This window comes from Tubulanus polymorphus, chromosome 3 (assembly GCF_964204645.1).
Source record: "Tubulanus polymorphus chromosome 3, tnTubPoly1.2, whole genome shotgun sequence".
NCBI classification, from domain to species: domain Eukaryota; kingdom Metazoa; phylum Nemertea; class Palaeonemertea; order Tubulaniformes; family Tubulanidae; genus Tubulanus; species Tubulanus polymorphus.
In genome coordinates, this window is record NC_134027.1 from 25,376,743 (window position 1) to 25,396,206 (window position 19,464).

Consider the following 19,464-nt stretch of genomic DNA (forward strand, 5'->3'; position numbering starts at 1 on the left):
AAACTGAGGGTGACATATATGTTCTCATATACCGTGGAAAATTTAGCATCAGAACCGCGTATATGTGTGTGTGATCAAATTTAAAGTTTCGTAACAGGATTGATATAGGCCCGTTAATCTAGTGTCATCAGGTAAATGATCATCAGATAGGTTCTGGTCTATAACACCAAATATAGTTGATCAATCTCGCATTTATTCGTTTCACGACGTATTTTCTTGGCATTGATCAGACTTTTGTCGAGAGATTTTCTGTCCCTTTTTGTTGGTATAGAGGGCCGCCAAAGATCTATTCATCTATTTTCAAATATAATAAACACGTATTTTGATCCTTTTTGATTTTTACTAAGTGGGTATTCTACTACAATCTATTTTCTAAGTTAGCGCAAAACCCTTGTAATGGGCTATCAAAAGAGTGTGAGCTGTTCGGCTGAACGTAGATAATGGGATTCGAACCTGGCTCGAGTTAGTGTCGCTTTCTACCGCTATAAGCTGGTGGTAGCACTGTACGGCAGATCAGCTGCAACAAAAATCACGTGATACGTCATCACTGTCCAAAATGGCGCAGTCCAGTTGTAATCGGATCTTTATTTTCGTCATAATTTCGGCGATTTTTCTGAGTTTTTCCGAATCCAGGTTGGATGAACTGGATTCCCGAGCAGTAGATAATGTGGGAGTCGTGCATTTTGAAAGTATCGCGGATATACAGGACTCGCCGGTCTATTTAACACGTCATAAACGGGATATAGGCCCAGAGCCGAACCAGGAAGTAAAATCATCCCGAAATAGAAGATCTACGGCTGAACCTACGCCTGACCCTGTCTGCATTGCGCAGGAAGCTAAAATTACGCAACTGATCAAAGACAACAAAGATAAATCTGTGTTGAAAGTAAGAGAACTAATTGACATTTGATGCAACAAGTTTGAGTCGTAAAATCCCATTGAATTGTGTGGTGCTGTTAATTAATATTGCTGCATCTATGTGGGTCCCCAAAAAATTGACAGACCAGGTCACCCTTCTGCTTCTGCTATTGCCTACAATTTTTAGGAATTTTACCATTTGTATTGGCATTAGAATTTGATCTATTCCAATTCAGGGGTACACCCCCTTCAAAAAATTCAAGAGCCGTCTTTGTATTATTTAGCAATTTTGACACAGTTACTTGAAGTTGATACTTATTCGGAACCCCTAGAATTTTGGCCATCATTCCATCAAAGCCCCTTGAATAACCCCCAAATCTTAGATTGGTTAAACCTATAATTCTATGGGTAGACTTAAGGTTAATGCTGGGTTTGATAATCTAAAGTTTGTTCTGTTTGTTTTATTACTAGCACATTTTTGAGAATGAAACAAAGTACAGTTTGGCGCTCGCGTGGGCCGAGGAAAATGCTGCAGTAAGTCATCATCATCTTCATTAAACGCTTCTATTTCTGGTTGAGGTTTCTGAAACTACAGTAGTTCATACTCAGTAGAGATCCTACACGTGTGGCTGATTGATAATTTATCTTCTTTCTCAAATCCAATCATGTCTAGTTGGAGGATAAGGCTTGGGTAGGGTCTGTTTAAAGGTTAGGAACGAATTGATGAAACATTCTGAGTCCCTGTTGTAACGATAGAATAAAAACCCCACAAATAAGAATGAAAAATGAATTTCTTAATTGCTAAAGAAAATAAGTTTTTTCAACGTTTCGAATACCATTATTTCGGTTCGTAAATCGAAATATTTCCATGAGCTAGTAGTTCATTCGAAGTTATGACTGTATCTTCAGGAATACCCAAGTTTTCTAAATATTCTGCTATAACTATGTATTCCTGTATTGATTTATTCCAAATTTCGAATATATCCTAACAGACATCTGGGAAACAGTATTCCTGAAGATTCCTTGAGCGGTATTCCTGAAAATGACTACTAATAAGGATATAGTTGAAACACCAAATGAACAACTAGGTCAGGGAAACATATTGTACTTTCATTTTCATTCTTAATATGTGGTTTTCATACCATGGTAACTGGGATATGGTAAAGATTAGACGCCATGTAGGGGAAGTGCACTGGATTTGTTTTTTAACAGCTTTTTGATTATTGAATTTAGCGGAATACTTCTCGAAATAATGATGACGTGGTAAGTAGGGAATCTTATTATCAGCGTCTCCTGATAATGTAATGAATGTTGTTCTATGAAATGATTGCGCAAGATCTGTACAGTGTGTCAATGGAACTTCGTGATAACAAAACAACGCAAAAACATCAACTCATGTTCATGTTTATGACATTCATGGGTTATGTGTCGAGGTTCAGGGGTGTGTCCAGGCTCAGTTCCTGAGTACAGCACCACAGTTAGGGGTCCTCTCCCAGACAAATTTGAAAATTAACCGCTTCTAAATACAATTTGAGCATTTGTGATGACCTCAACTTAAATTTTCCCAAATCAGAGAATCTTTCCCACATCAGGGGATCTTTTTGTACTTGGCTCATCGGCATGAGTACCAAAAGCAGTAATGGTGCTTGGCTCGATCCACTCCTCTGTAATTTCAACTTTAAAAGTTTGAATGGTCTCTCATAGTTGAGCCACACTGCGCATGCGAATCTCTTGTGTAAATTGGTTAATGAAGTTCCATTGCAGATGTATTTTTTCTAGAAATTAGTTTTTTTCGAATTATAGATTTGCACTAGGCCTTTTTTACACTGATTCTTATCAAAGTACAGCTTGATTTTATGTTTTGCCAATTGACTGAAAATGAATGTCTCTCCCGAACGTATAGAAAGAGGATTGAGTGGAGACGAAATGAAATTCCACCGAGGTACAAGAACAACTAGCTGTATAGCTATACAAAAATCAATACATAAACATCTGCTTATCACCTGTCCTAAATATCATGAAACTGCTTTAACATATCCAACAATATATATATATATATATATATATATATATATATATATATATATATATATATATATATATATATATATATATATATATATATATATATATATATATATATATATATATATGAACTGAACATTGAGGACTGGCATGATACTAGAGACCAGGCCTAGCATCTAAAATACCCCTTACCATAAGACCAGTCCCTAACTGGCGTAGATACGTATATGAAGAAGAGACCAGGTATTGTAGAATGTACCGACCGAGCATTTTAGATACATGTCTCAGTAACCAGACACCAGACCCAACATTTAAATAAAATACATCCAGAGACCAGGTCGAGTCTTATATTGTAGATTTAGGCTGTGAAAGAAGTTATTATCACCAGTAAGTTGCACAATTAGTAACTAGCCCCTGTCTAGAACGATAACCACACTCAAACGTGGTGAACGGATAATAAGATAAAATCCCACTATTTACAGATTAAAAGAATTTAAAAACCAGAATTTATTTATCAAATCTAAAATATTTAAAAGACACGACGTTTCGATCTCACCCTAGAGATCATCGTCAGGTGACGATGATCTCTAGGGTGAGATCGAAACGTAATAAATAAATTCTGGTTTTTAAATTCTTTTAATCTGTAAATAGTGGGATTTTATCTTATTATCCCCCGTCTCCTGTATCATTCTATGTAGTCTTTGCACGCTGCATTTGCCAATATTTTTGTAGTTGTTTTGTATTTGTGCATCATTTTTTATGGTAATCCCCTCCCTTTAACGGATCTATCCTCCGTACATGAAAAAAATCCTCAATACCACAATCCTGAAAATACTTGTATACAGAAATCTAAACGATTTAAACAGGGTTCGTACGGATCAGGAAAAATCGGGGTATTCTGGGCTTTTTATTTTAGAATCAGGGAAAGGTCGGGGAATTTCAGATTCAGAGACATCATACTGAATACCATTGTGTTCTAATCTACTGGCTTATGCTCCAAGCAGTATGCAGTCTATTACTGTATGTGGTGCATTGCAGACATTCTTCAATTCCGCAGTATTGAGATAAAAGTTTAAGCATTTGTGTCATTTGTAAAGTAAACAAACAGTTAAATGAAATGACTATTGATTGGATTTAGGCCCCTATGACTGCGATGTAGGATTATGATTGAATCTATATGAACTGATAGTCAATGAATATGCGGTAATTCGATTCCTCTTGCCATCATTATTTTCATAACCACATTCATTCAGAATCGATCTCACACCTTGAAAAAATGTGAGTTTTCTGGGGGGGAAGGCATCCCCGACCCCCAAGTGGGCTTTGTACCTTCAGCGCTTGCGTCATTGCGGCCCAAGTGCAAACATGAACTGCCACTTTCCGATTTTCCCGACGAGCGTGGATCAGTAATTTAGAGATTTTGATCAGGGAATTCTAGGTGTCCGTATCCGCACGAACCCAGTTTAAAAGTATTTGACAGAATCCGAAGATGTATTATTTGATGGAATATTTGACAATCACAGTTTCTCAGGGACACTAGTATGTACTTAACATATAGAAACTAAAATTGCTTAGAAAATCTGATTATCTGATTCTGTTTTTTTTAGCATCCTCATGTGATCATCGCCGTGACGACGCAGGATTTTTTCGGTGGAATGGTAGTCGGTCCGTCGTCGGTTTACAGAAGGTAAATTCATTTAAACGTTAGTGGTCCTGATAGATCAACAGTATCGATTAGAATTTTTTTTTTTTAACACCCTCAACCCGCTAAGCGCCACACAAGGCATTATAAGCGGGTTCGATGTTTCTTTTTCCCAATGGGGGAGAGACCAGAGAAGAACCTTCAACCAAGAAACTCTGTCGCCACCAGGGTTTGAACCCATAAACCCTGGATTGATGAGACTGGATTGTCGATTAGAAGTTGGGATGTGAAAGCGATACGGACAGGTTGAACTCACTTCTATTGAGCAATCTGGAACCAAGTCAGTTTCTAAATTTCAGTGTCAACTCTGAAACTGCATGCTGGGGTTTAAGGATTGATAAACCAGGGTTTATGCCATTAGAACTGATAAAGCAAGGTTCCATCCATTGTCCGATAAAGCTATTGTATTATTGTGTATTGCAGTGATGACGAAGGACACAGTTTTAAGAATATCACCGGTTCCGTGAACAATGGAGATCAGGTTTTCATACAGAAAGGAACCGGAGTTCAAAAACATCCGCACCATCTAAAAAAGGTAACGAAATCTCTCCGATATTCAGCATTTTGAGGTTAGTTTCGACTATTTAGGTCAAAATAGATTCGAATCAAACTCACACAACTGTGGAACTAGATCAGAGTCCACATTAAACCCACACAACTGTGGAACTGGATTCAGAGACAAATGAAACCCACACAACTGTGGAACTGGATTCAGAGACAAATGAAACCCACACAACTGTGGAACTGGGTAAAGAGTCAAATTAAACCCACACAACTGTGGCACTGGATTCACAATCCAAATTAAACCCACACAACTGTGGAACTGGGTAAAGAGTCAAATTAAACCCACACAACTGTGGCACTGGATTCACAATCCAAATTAAACCCACACAACTGTGGAACTGGGTAAAGAGTCAAATTAAACCCACACAACTGTGGCACTGGATTCACAATCCAAATTAAACCCACACAACTGTGGAACTGGGTACAGAGTCAAATTAAACCCACACAACTGTGGACCTGGATTCACAATCCAAATTAAACCCACACAACTGTGGAACTGGGTACAGAGTCAAATTAAACCCACACAACTGTAGAACTGTAGAACTCTGTCAAGAAATACGTGATGAAATGTGAATTATGACTTGTTTTTCTTTCGCGCGTTTCAGATAATTTTCATCGGTTATAACAAAAACGGACGAACGTCTACATTGTATATAACAGATGACGGCGGATTATCGTTCAACAGTTACGATGTTCCGTTTCGAATCAGCGGAGTTATAAACTGGCATCCGAATAATCAATACAGCGATTACCTGCTGGTGTTTGACGCGGGTCGAGCGGTAATTATTACTCATTTCAAATAACCCTTAAACACGGTTCATAGCGGTCCCTTTAAGTCAATGGAATGGCGATGGTCAATTCAATGCCTTGAAAGTCATGGAACGGCCTCTAAAATCCTTAAACAATGGTCATGGTCCTTGAACGGCATCTGCCTTACCACGCAAATACATTTTGAAGCTTTTGGTCAATCTATTGTATAGACTTACATTATTTGGTCCAGTAACGTCAGTGCGGGATGGGAGTTGTTTTAAGCGGTCATTTCAGTTCAGTCGAAGTCCTGGGACCTGATCGATGGACAGTATTCATTGATAGTTATCGAATAGGGTCATGGAATTGGGGTCAAAAGAGTCAGGGAATGAGACTGGTCATGGAGACTATGATCAATGTTAAACCACCTGCACGTTTAAAGCAACTCAATGACCTCACTGACCAACCTAACTGACCAACCTCACTGACCAACCTCACTGACCAACCTCACTAACAACTCAATGACCTAACTGACCAACCTAACTGACCAACCTCACTGACCAACCTCACTAACAACTCAATGACCTAACTGACCAACCTCACTGACCAACCTCACTGACCTACATTGTTTGAATGTTTATATATTTGTAGTCTGTCTATCTCTCAATTGATGGAGGTCGCAACTTTAAAATGATCCGAGACAAATCCACGAAGTTTAAATGGTATTTCATCCGCTACACTTTTCGTTCTGCTTTATTTTCATAAAATTTTGATGTTTTTTTTTCTGGATGCTTGGATCCCTATGAGACACGGTCTCTATTGGCTTTCCAAGCATCCAAGCATCCATATGTATGAAACAATATGTACGTTATTCCTTGTTAGTAATCATATATTATTTATACCGCATATATATACATGCGAATAGATATTATAACACGTATAATGATATATGTTTAACATATATCATTATAACATTGTTATAACCGATTTTATGGAAAACCTTATTCATCGGATTTTAATCGATGATTTCATTTGCAGGGGAGAAGGATCAACTGATAACGGCCATACGATATTCGTTCAGACTGATCGCGACATGAAACAGACAATCGGCGGCAGTAAGAATTACGATTTATTTTAGAAAAACTTATTGAACTAGGCTATATGTACCTAAGTACTCGTTCCCGTTTCACTGAGATTTCAATTCTTAAATCGATCAAATTTCTTCATGGTGATTTGGGTTAAGATATTTCATGAGTTGTACAATTCATGTACATGGAACTGGTATAAGTCTTTAGTCTGGAACCAACCTCTTCAGACATTCACCAGTAAGGCATGAAGTCTTAATCACAGGGACTTGTCACAATTGATAGTGAATGAATATAACCAGTATCAATGACCAACCCCAGTATCCCTGTATAATAAAAAAGTTTTTTTATTATACAGGGATACTGGGGTTGGTCATTGATACTGGTTATATTCATTCACTATCAATTGTGACAAGTCCCTGTGGTCTAAATGATCAGTTTTTGAAAGTACGCTGATTAAACATCTAATAACTGGTGTTTGTAGTTCCTTTTGAATCCTGAAATGTCCCGGGTGAAGTCCTGAACACTGTAATACCTGGATGATGGTACATTGGAAAATTGTTGATGAAATATCGAATGTTTGTGAGGATGAAGGATGCAGGGTGTAAGCTGCATATTGATACATGCTTATTGATTGACACGTATTTCTGGTTTTTAATCTTTCCAGTGAAATCTCTAAGTAATAAATACGATCTACAGCGTAGCGATGATTTAGGCAACACGTGGACGACGATACAACGGAACATACACACCTTCGGAAACCAAGGCAAATTCCTCTACGCTTCGGTTTATAAGGATGAGGTACGAATTTCATTAAATCTTTTCATCTAAAGCGAAGTTTTCAAACCTGCGTGTAACCTCCATTGAGCTCATCAATGTAAATTGCGTGGACCCCAGTTCAATTTAAGCACCTTTAGCGCTTTAGAGCATTGTCTGTTATGCTCCTCACACAAGAGCTCATACATTTCACAGATTTTGATACATTTTCTCTGGAACAAAGATTCATCTAAATACACTTTTGTTCAGACAATACTTCCTAGAAGAGAGCATCTGAACTGTTTTAATAGGATACAGCGCTATATAAAACTTGTTTATTACTACATGTATCATTATCATTATCTTTTTGTCATTGGGTTGCATCTTTTCTAAACAGAATCCGGTTCCTCAGTTGTAAGTAAAAGCAATGATTTCTGTTCTATTTCAGTTGAAAAAGACGCGGTCAATGAGAGTTTCGACCGATGAGGGGAAAACGTGGAACGAAGCCGTACTTCCTTCTATTACTCCAGAACGGGTAAGTTGTGAATGACAAACCGACCCCCGATTGTCGGGAACAGTCTCTAAAAATAGTTAACAGTCCCCTGATTGCCAGGAACTGTCCCTAGAAATGGTTTACTGTCCCCTGGTTATCAAGAACAATCTCCAAAAATGGTTTACTGTCCCCTTATTGTCAGGAGCTCTCTCTTTTAATGGGTGAATGTCCTTTGATTGTCAGGAACTGTCTCTCAAATGGTTAACTGTCATCTGATTTCAAGGAGATGTCTCTAAAAATGGTTAGGGTACAGCCTCAGAGAATGGTTTCCACTAGATTATCAGGAATAATCTATGGATGGTTTACTGTCCATACTGTCAGCAGCAGAGAATAGATTGTAACATTACTGATTTACTGATTTTATTTCTCTGTACAGTTCTACAGCATATTGGACATGAACGAAGGTCTGATATTCATGCACGTTGACAATCCGGAGGATACCGGTCATGGAATACTCTACACCTCCGACAGCACGGGTGTCATCTTCTCTGAATCGTTAGCCTTTCATTTATACCCGAACTATCAAGATTTGACCGATTTCTACCGCGTGTTGTCGTTGAAAGGGGTTTATATCGCCAGTCAGATGTTATCCGATAATAGCATTCAGACGGTGATCACGTTCAATCGTGGCGCCACCTGGCAGAACGTGCGGCGACCGTCGAACGCCCCGTGTAAAGACGAGGGGAAGGTAAATGAAGTATTTGGATTTTCTGTATTACTACATGGCATCAATTGTTGGCCATAGCCAGAGTTTGAATTTTTTAGTTGAATTTAATGTACCAATAAGCCGTCTGGACCTCTCTCAGACATTCTGCAGTACCCTGCACCCTCTCTGGAAATCATTAGTTTGTAACCATTCTTCCACACTTCACATGTGTTAAGATTATAATAAAAACACCAGGCAATGGAAATTTTATCAGCACACATTTGAAAACTGAATGTCCACCACTTCAGATGTATTCAGGACTTCACCTGAGGCATTTTTGATCGAAAATGTGTTGCATAAATAAAACATTAGACATTGCATTGAAATGGTGAATGTCTAAAGGGGTTGGGTTGGTTCCAGGCTACTGATCGATACTTGCATACCAGTAAGCGTAATATCTAAATACTGATTTTCTATTTCAGAAATGTTTCTTACAAATTCATAATTTGTATAGTATCGTACGTAACATAAAGGCTAAACCTCCTCTTTCATCTCCGACTGCTACTGGAATTATCATGGTTCATGGTACGTTTTCAGCGTTACTCACTTCTAATAGTATGTTAGGCCTATAATCTATGTGTATAGAATAATTAGAGAATGTCTGAAACACAGTAAAACATCATTTCATTCCAAATTGATGATATTTCAAAGTTCATGTTTCTGAACGTTTCAACAAATCCCGTCTTCAGAGAGCCAGTAATCTTCATCACTGAGAATACGGTCAATTTATTCATCATTTTCAATTTTGTAACTATAGATTTAAGTCTTAAAGGTGGAACTGGTTCCTCAGATATGTGCTTAACAATATAAGGATGTAATTCGTTGTAGGGCACGTGGCTGATTCACTACAGATAACGCCACCTGATGTATACGTAACGAGCGATGGTGGATATAACTGGATTAAAGTAAGAACTGATTTCACGGGTTCTTAATGAAAAGAAAAACTTTTTCTTTTAAAAAATACAGATCTTGATTTTCGGATTTCAAGAACCACTCACTGAAAAGTTGGTTAAAGAACGCTAGTGGATGATTAACTGAGTGATAATTAGAATTGCATTGCATCGTTTTAAAGCTTACCAATTTTTGAGCAATAGGCCTCCGAAATAATTTCCATGAAAACATTGAGAAAAATTCTAATCAGAATCGTAATTGTTCGATAGGCATTGGACGGACCTCATCTTTATCAAATCGCCGACCAGGGCGGTCTTCTCGTCGCCGTGCCGATGTCGGCCGATGAATCGAATATTATAAAGTTCTCGACGGACGAGGGACGATGTTGGCATAATTTCACGTATACCGACGAAAAGATACACGTGACCGGATTACTGACCGAACCGGGAAATAAAGCCATGCACGTCGGAATCTGGGGATTCTTAAACCAAGAGTGGAGAACTTTCATAATCAACTTCAAGGAAATAATCAAAAAGCCATGTGAGTAATAAACCCTGTTCAGGTTGGATGCAAATCGTCTTTACTCAGACCGGAAGTGAAATTTCCAATTATTCACTTTGATTTCAACAAAAAACTCTTTAGATTCTCCACCATTCATTTATATTCTTAGACAAATAGTACTTGGAAGGTTAACTAGGTTTACCTATTTAAAATATGAGCTTTAGCTACCAGTGTATAGTAGCTTCATAACGTATTATCTGATGAAGCTATTATGCACTTACTTTTAGTAAAGATAGCCTTCAAAATACTATTTGGGGGAAGAAACATTTTAGCCAGAAATAACGTTCAATGATAATTAGAATCTTAGAAAACTTTCGGCGACATGTTTTAGAATATTTTGTATTGACGTCTGCTCTCTTTTTTCCCTCCACTGATTTTAGGTCAGACTTCTGATTATGAAGATTGGACCGCTCATACCGAGATGAACACGGCAATGGCTAATAAAGGCTGTTTATTGGGCCAAACTGAAACTTTCAAACGACCGAAGAAAGATTCACTGTAAGTTGACATGACTCCGGTGCTGCAGTCGAGACTAAGTTAAGGCTTAAGATAAGCTTGATATCCGGTCAAATTTACTAAAGTTGTTAACAGATCAACCGTCACAATTACTTAAGTAGAATTTGTATTTCCAAATTGACTGAGCATTTGTCATCATTTGGATGAGTCTTCAACACGATGATCGGCCCAACTACAATGACTAAAGTGAATTCAACTGTATAACATTAACTATACGACTATAATAAACTCTAGCCTGCACTTGTGTCGACTGTGGAACTGGTCTCTATTTTTGTCTGGTTCTGCATGAACTAGAAGGGTTTCGACAAGGGTTGAAAATTGAACAGACGATCTCAAAGCGATCTATGGATTGTTTTGCAGGTGTTACAATGGAAGAGATTGGGTGCCGCCGAAAACCGTACAAAAATGTCAATGTACGAAAGATGATTATGAGTGGTAAGTTTGCAGCCGTTCTATAGAATCTATGTACATGTACTTAACATTTCAGTAGGCTTGAAATTACATGTAATTGTAAAAATTAATTCTTTTGCTTATATGTTTTGGCAAGTGGTAAAATATCCACTTCTTATTTCTTTTTATTTGTCTGGAACCTCACATTATTTGTCTCTGATGACATTGAAACGTTTCAATTGTTACTTGCAGCGATTTCGGTTATTACCGTCCAATCAACACGCTTGAATGTAAGCAGGTATCTACGTACCAGAAATACGTGTGTATTCACGGAGAGGAGGAGGTTTTAAAAACACAAGGGTAAGACACAAATCATAAACAGTGCTGTCTCTCTACGTGCGGTGGTGTTTGAATATTAATCAAACTTTGGTTTATGTTAACTTGAACGAGATATATACTTAGATAATAATGATAATAATTATAATAATAATAATAATAATAATAATAATAATAATAATAATAATAATGGACATTTATATAGCGCAGGTATCCAAACAAGAGTCTGTTCAAATGCGCTCCAAACTTGGTATTATTACCCCCAGCCTATAACTCTATTCCATGTATCAGTCATCTCTCCCCGGGGAGAGGTAACATCCGAGCAGCTGCTAGGCGCTCAGGAGTCATCTATCAGACCAGGTACCCATTTACTCCTCTGTGGAGAGAGGCAATGAGGATAAGTGTCTTGCCCGAGGACACTACGGCAATGTACGGGGTTCGAACCCACGACCTGGCTTCCCAGAGCCGAACGCTCTAACCACTCGGCCACACCGCTCCACGAAATGAGAAATGAGAATGTGGTGGCAACTAAAACATATTGTTATTGTACTACAATAGAACCAGGATATTCATCCAGTTCACGAGACTCCACATTTTACGTATGTTTTATGTAATCGTGATGAATAATATGCAGGTTAGATCGAAGTCTAAATTAAACTGATCCCAAAGTGTGGATTTGACTGTACTGCTATTGTTAGTTAAAACCAGTTAGCTCCACCAGTTCCACAGTTGTAAGTTAAGAGTTGATTCCCCGTTATAATCAGTTCATTTGCGTTGAGTGAGAATCCATCAGTCTAAATCAGTATTTAATTCGGAAATATGAAGCCAGATTATGGTGTTTATCAGGGGGGGCTAGTTGCTCAAATATTGGATTTTGCCTGGTAAATTGTTAACCATGTTTGCAGTTGCAGAAAACTAATTAAAAAGTGAGAATCTAAGTCAGTAGCGCGTTTGAAATATTGTAATTCTTCTCATCGAATTTCGAATATTGAATTCTATTTATAACACAACTGTTTTCTGTATTTTCTGTAGATATCGTAAGATACCGGGTGATATGTGCGTCGGAGGTTTCACGCCTGAAGTCACTTCGCTCGTAGATTTAGCCATGCATTGTAACGGCGAAATAGACGTTATAGATAACAGTCATCTGGAGGTGAGTGATGAATGTTGAGCGTTCACATCCCTGAGCACTTCTTCATCCAGTTAGACCAGTGACCTGTATATACAGTAAAACCTGACGAGAGAAATCCCACAATAACGAAGCCAAGATTGAAAAATTCTATATCAGAATGATTATATTTGAGGAGCGACGTTTCGGCTAACAACTGTTAGCCATCATCAGGCGTACGAGAATATTATATTTTCGTAATTGTGGGATTTCTCTCGTCATCATCATACACGGATATTGTGTATCTTTTCGTCTAAACAGTAAAACCTATCTACTGTTAAGATTTGTGGTTCTGGGAAGGTGTTCTCTGTAGAGGGGATTAATTGAAAATGAACTAGAAAATTTTGGTTGGTTTCTAGAAAAAAGTGTTCGCTTTTAGAGTGAGAGTTCACTGAGAGAGGTTTACTGATATTCTATAAAGAATACAAATAAGAAAATACATGTATTACAATGTTGAAGAAAGACTCTTGGGAGTATTGACGTTTTGACTCGAATTGGTAAAGGCCATTTTCAAAGCTCGCATAGTTATTGACTTGAAGTCACTTCTCTCCAAGTTATTCGCCGATTTTGCAGGTATTTTCTTCAGTGTCACGGTTCACTTAAATATTTCACTCTGCAATTAAGGAAATTGACCTATTTTGACATTAAACTGTGGAAGCGGAGAGCTGCATCGGCTGAATGTTAGATATTTTTTCACTAAGTATATATTTGTATCTATTTTCAGTTGGCGCCCGGAGCAAAGCACACGGTTATCGTGGCAACCATTGTGATCCTAGTCCTTGTGTTGGTGGCTTTTATTGCTGCGTATTTCGGCCGGAAAGTTTATCTGCTTCGAAAACAGTAAGTTCATTATTCCATTCTCATTCCAGGCTTGGATTTAAAGTTTCAGATATCATTTAATTAGATGTATTGGTTGCCATCAGTGTTCTACTTAGTAGTTTCCTTGTCAATCCAGTCTTCGTTTGTTCGAACCCAGTAGTGAGGGCAGAGTTTCTAAGCCTCTCCTCATATATTGTCAGAAATAAACTTCAAAACCTGCAAATAATGGCAAGAGTAGTGCTCAGTGGGTCATTAATAGAAAAATGAAATAGATATAAGCTTAAGATAGTTTTGACGCTTTTCCTGGAATAACAAACAAAGTCTTGTTTGTAGAGCCAAGAGCTACAGCGGAACCACATTATAATGAACTTCAGGAGACCAGAAAATCTGTTCGTTATAACCGATAGTTCGCTGTTGTATCCAGTATGAAATTACAGCGGAACCTCATTACAACCAATGATTCAAGCTTATTTTCAGGCACTGAAATATTGAGAATCACAAATGAATTGAAGCCGACAATGTTTTGTATATTTGTAGCAATGTTACATATCGTTATTCGATGTTGAATCAAAATGCTGAAGAATACGACTATGATAATGACATTGAGAATGCGCTCACGCATTCTACTTCATTGTATCACGATGATGAGGAAGAGGTATGTCGTTAAAAAAATTTTTTTTTTGGATTCTTGAAAATTAAAAACTGATACAGGTATCAATCCACAGCCATGAATGGCCCCCTTAGGACTTTCATTGTTTCAGTTTTGATCAATTTCTGAAAATGTGCGATAAAATCTCTAATATCTGGTATTTTCGAATGGGTGCAGAGTGCAAAATAATAGTACATGTATCTGCCCAATTCAAAACCACCATGACCAAAAAAAAACCATTAGGACAGTGAAGCCCATGTTTAGGACCCAGTTTTACAGTTATGGGTGATGAAAATTAAAAATCAGGACCCAATTCCATAGGTGAAAGTTAGCGAATCTTAGCTAAAATCAGTTCATTTTCGATGAGTTAACTCTCGAGTCAAATCTTAATTCGCAACTGTGGAACCGAGTCCTGTCCCTTCATTCAACAAACTAACATACTCCGGATCCAGTTCCACGTTTACAGTTTGACCCTCAGGTTAAAAACCATGGAAATCTACTCATTTAGACCTTGTCAGTCTTGTAAATAATTGTTCTATTACGTTGTTTTTGTTTTGATTAATTGTTTGGGTTTTCCTGTTCAGGGAGAGACTCCGTTCACTGAGGTAAATAAACTTTTTGAATTTGTATTAATCCGAATTAATCCCCCTAGTTAAGCTCTTAACCCCTTTGGTTGACTGTTTATTTTGGTTTTCGGGCACAGGGGTTTATTTTGTTTTTGTTAAGTAAGGTTTTTGATTCAGGCGATGGTGTTTTGGTTCTATTTTGAATAAGAAATCGGGGGGGGGGGAAGCTAGGTGTAGTATTTTGTCGCGGTCATCAGAAAAAGCTTGCCACAAATCTGAACGTGAATCTTCGAGAATTCTGTTGTTGAGTGTTGGCTTCTTCTACAGTAGACTACGCTTACCTCAGATCTTGAGGCACCTGTAAATCCTCTCAAAGGTCCACAAATTCTGGGCTAGTTGGGGCAGCAGTATCTCATAAGCTCATTATCATAATGAATTTGAGCTTTAGAAATTTGTACCGGGGTAATTTATTGCCCAGAGCACGTGATAATCCGAGGCAAACAACTCAGGGGGTAAACAAAGTTTTTTGTAATTCTGTAGATTTGAAGACTACAATAAGTTTTATACAATCTCAACTACTCAAGACTGGTTGCATTAAAATGAATGTAGTAACATTCACAAATTACTCAAGACTGCATGTTAGTTTCATTAAAACAAACTTCTATTTCAACCTTCTGTTTATTTGTAGGAAGTGGACTCTTCAAAATTGCCAATCTCGAATGGTAAAATTCCGAAAAATAATTTCAAGTCGAAATCGAAAGTACGATCGTACCACGATGATTCAGATGATGTAAGTCAACTGAGAAATCTGTCTATTCTAGAGATTTAGCGATTTTTCCTATACGTATAATACCAGTATTGAGACAAGTAGTGGTATAACGAATTGGAATTATTATGAAGAATGGTATTTCTACTAAATTTAAGTTAGATTGAGCGATATATTTGTTCTCTGAAGAATATTGGCGTTAAAAGAGCAATGGCATTATATAATGCTTGATAGATTTTTAAGCAATCTTTGAAAATGAAAATGCACAAGGGAACATCTTTTAAAAACTAGACAAGGGTTTTTAATCCAGGACCCAACTATCAAATTCAACGCGGAACTGCTAAACCATTCCAAGTTTTATGATCATTGTCAATTTAGGTCGTTTGAAGTTTATGGAATTTCTGTTTTATTTTCAGGATCTGCTCGAATAGCGGGTGACAACGGACAGATTCAGCATTCCAAGAACAAGCTTCCTTATACTTATATAAATACATATATGTGAATAACAAACAACTCTGTACTGGAAACATTCTTGACTAAGAAAATGGCAAAAAGTAGCGAACAGACGGACTCAGTTCTGCAATTATTAGTTACGATTTTACTCTCTAAGAGTCAAAATTGTTTCAACTGGAGTCAAATTTTATCTCACAACTGCGCGGAACTGACTCTGAATTAATTATCATTACTGGTATTGATATTATAATTATTATTATAATCATGATGATGTTTGCTTCGACTGTGCTGCCTATCTGTGATTGTTTTATAGACTAACCATGAAATCGCTTGCGACAGTCAAACTGTTGAGAATAGCCGAAAAAAATATATTACAGTAGAACCCGCTTAATTCGGATCATTTTGGCGCAACAAAATTCATCCTGTTTAGTTAATACCCGAAAGTGCTGGATATAATTTTCAGAATTTTCGAATAAGATTCCATGGCAGGCGAGGATCATATTTGACCTACATTTATCCGTAGGTGTAGCATAAGTAATATCCCAATGAGATGAAAATCTAAATTGAACTGATCTGGATTGAGTGGGTGTGACTGTGTCACAAGAATCTCGTATTTTTCAGCAGAGGTGTTGTGTGTTGCCATAATGTTCCATTTGTGTTGAAATTTTATAAGAAATTTTGAATGATTAGAATTGAGCAGTCTTAACGTCCAAATAGTGCCGGACTTGGTCGAGTCTTAATAAACCTCGGCTTAGTCCATTTATAGGTGTCAGAACTTATTTCAGATTAGGGGGTAAGATTTTTTCATATTACATATCGAATCACACTTCCATTACCGGGTTTTCCTTTGCATTACAAATAAGTAACGGCTTGTATTTGTTTTAGAATGATAGCAATAACCGACCAAAACTAACAAAATATCCACAATTTTACTTGGCTGTTTTGACGCTCTTTTGAAAACTTATACGATTCCAAAACCACTAGCCTCTGACTAACTGGGAGTGGCCTGCATTTTTGAATCAAGCCCCCTCTTCTGACGTCTATGCCATTTTAATTAATAAAAACAGATCAACACCAGTCTTAGGTGAAAAACGGTTTTTTTTTGTAGAAAACAAGTTCCCATGATCAATATTGCCCAAAAGTTGTTAAACGTTAACTGGCGTTGGAACTATAATATGAATACCATGATTGAAAATTGCAGGTACCCATCGCCCCAATTAATACTTACTTAGACTTACCCAAGACCAGTCTAAGTTCATTTTGGTTCTATATGGTATCCAATCTAACAACTCTATAACCATTCTTTCTATCACCATTTTAAACTTGTCTAAGCTCATTTTGGTTTTGTTTAAGACCAGTCTTTAGATTTAAGACCATTATCGGACTTAATGCAACTCTGAGCACTGTTTGTCATTGAAAAATGAGTGATCTTTGAACGATTTGGTTTCTGTAATTTTTGTCTAGCTGATATATGTTTGATTGTATTTTATATCGCAACTTATATTTTTCTGGGAGTAAGACTTTAAGCTGCGTGTGAATTCAAATGTTTGAATATATTAACTCTTGTGACTGCGATTAAGGTCATACAAATAAGGTTTCAGTGTAAATGTAGTTTTTTCCAGACGTATGAATGATAAATGGATCGGTTGATGATCATTTGTGTGTAATTTTAATTGATTTTTATTTGTAAATTCTTTAGATGTTTAACATTCATTCTGAATATTCAAGGATTTTTCTTTGTGGCGGTCCAAATTAGCTATGCATCAGTGTAGGTTCTTTATCAGATGATATAAGCCGCAGACGTTTTTTCCCCGGGTTAAACTGGCCCGGACCAGACTTGAGTTCCCTCTAAGCATCCCTCTCACTTACTCACTTGAATTCCATCAAAATGATGCTGTGGCCTGATAATTTGGCTCGGGTTTGGTTGGATTGAATATTGTATATCTTAAACGGACATGGACCCTTTTGAATGTTTTGGCCAATAAAAAAACACTTACAGGTATGTGATCGCGGCTTCAGAACTATGGTTTTTATCTATGTGAAAAAATATTGCATAATTTAAGTCATTATCAACCAATAGGCAGGTCCTTCTTAGTTTCATATATTAGAATACTATATTTGGGTGTCTATCCCTAAATTGGATTACAAGCCATACACAAGATTTGTTGTAGAATAGTCAACTCGGTGATAGGCGTCTCGATTATGAATACTGTTGAACTGGGATAATTCGTTGGGGTGATCATTATGTCCACAACTTATCCATATGATGAATTGGACTAAGTTGACATGAAAAATTGGGACTAAAAATAGATACGAATTAAGTAATGTGTCATCTTATCGTATTGCCTCTGAACTGTATATATTTCACTGGGTTTGACTGGAACCTGAATTGCAAAGTGGGTGCAAACGTTTTTCCAAATGAATTTTCGTAAACGGGTAATTCACCGTGGTGACCACTTGTCCGTATTGTCGATGGTATTTAGTAAGGTTACCGGTATTTAGAATGGGTAATTCCAAGTAGAGTAAGAAGCAAGGTCTGATTGTTTCGTATTTTATAGTACAAATTTCAGTCTGTGGATGTTGTTAACTATGCATTCTTTCATTTCATGACAATTTTTTAATTTTTAATATCAAATAGACACTGTTTGGCACAGTTTTAGGTTTAGAAAAACTAACTGATTTTCAAGGCTAGCGAAAATTCAACTCACAACAGTGTATCAGATGTTATGATGGTGGGGATTTTCATTTTTGCAACAAAAATTAACATGTTTGTTTTTCTTCTGCTTTTTTCATCGCATTTTTATCACTGTGTAGAGTCATTGGGCCAAAACTCATTTTGGTTCAATAGCCAATCAAACAACTTGAGACCAGTCTTAAGATTTAAGCCCTTTTGTGGAATATTGAACTAAGACTTTATGCTAGTTTTACCAGAATGCTCCGATTTTTGGTCAAGATGTTTTTTTTTACTTGAGAATGTCCTTCATATAGAGTAAGGTTCAGAAGAGAAAAAACGATTATTTTGATTTTGTTGATTTCACGAAGAAATGACTGCATTTAGAAAGATGCAGTTGAAACAGTTGTGTAATTACTGACTGACTGAATAATGTGTGAAGGCAATTTTGTAAATAACGAAGAAGATGATAATATAAGATAAGTTATTGTGTACAGAAATATATTCAGCAGATTGCCTCGGCCTATTCTGGTTGTGGTTCTCATTTTTGTTTTGGAAATATCGAAATAAACCAGATATTGTTTCTATAAAAAGAAAGTGTTTCTTTTTCTGAAGTTGTGATAGGGTGTGGGCGAGTCAGCAGGCTGCGCCTGGTTCAAGGCCGAGCTTAGTGGGAGAGGTC

The 19,464-nt window shown here is 37.2% G+C and overlaps 1 protein-coding gene across 1 annotated transcript; it reads left to right on the top strand.

Annotated features, from left to right (window-relative positions):
• Window positions 1-556: 556 nt before the first annotated feature.
• On the top strand, window positions 557-19,364 carry LOC141901084 (sortilin-like). The gene is made up of 23 exons (XM_074788163.1): window positions 557-886; window positions 1,330-1,392; window positions 2,092-2,121; window positions 4,491-4,570; window positions 5,009-5,120; window positions 5,755-5,928; window positions 6,548-6,618; window positions 6,935-7,011; window positions 7,649-7,782; window positions 8,186-8,272; window positions 8,667-8,978; window positions 9,419-9,521; window positions 9,825-9,901; window positions 10,157-10,427; window positions 10,829-10,946; window positions 11,325-11,399; window positions 11,607-11,714; window positions 12,723-12,843; window positions 13,583-13,698; window positions 14,215-14,332; window positions 14,911-14,931; window positions 15,581-15,682; window positions 16,075-19,364. The coding sequence occupies exons 1-23, from the start codon at window positions 557-559 to the stop codon at window positions 16,087-16,089; spliced, it is 2,715 nt and encodes a 904-aa protein (XP_074644264.1). The 3' UTR covers window positions 16,090-19,364.
• Window positions 19,365-19,464: the final 100 nt, after the last annotated feature.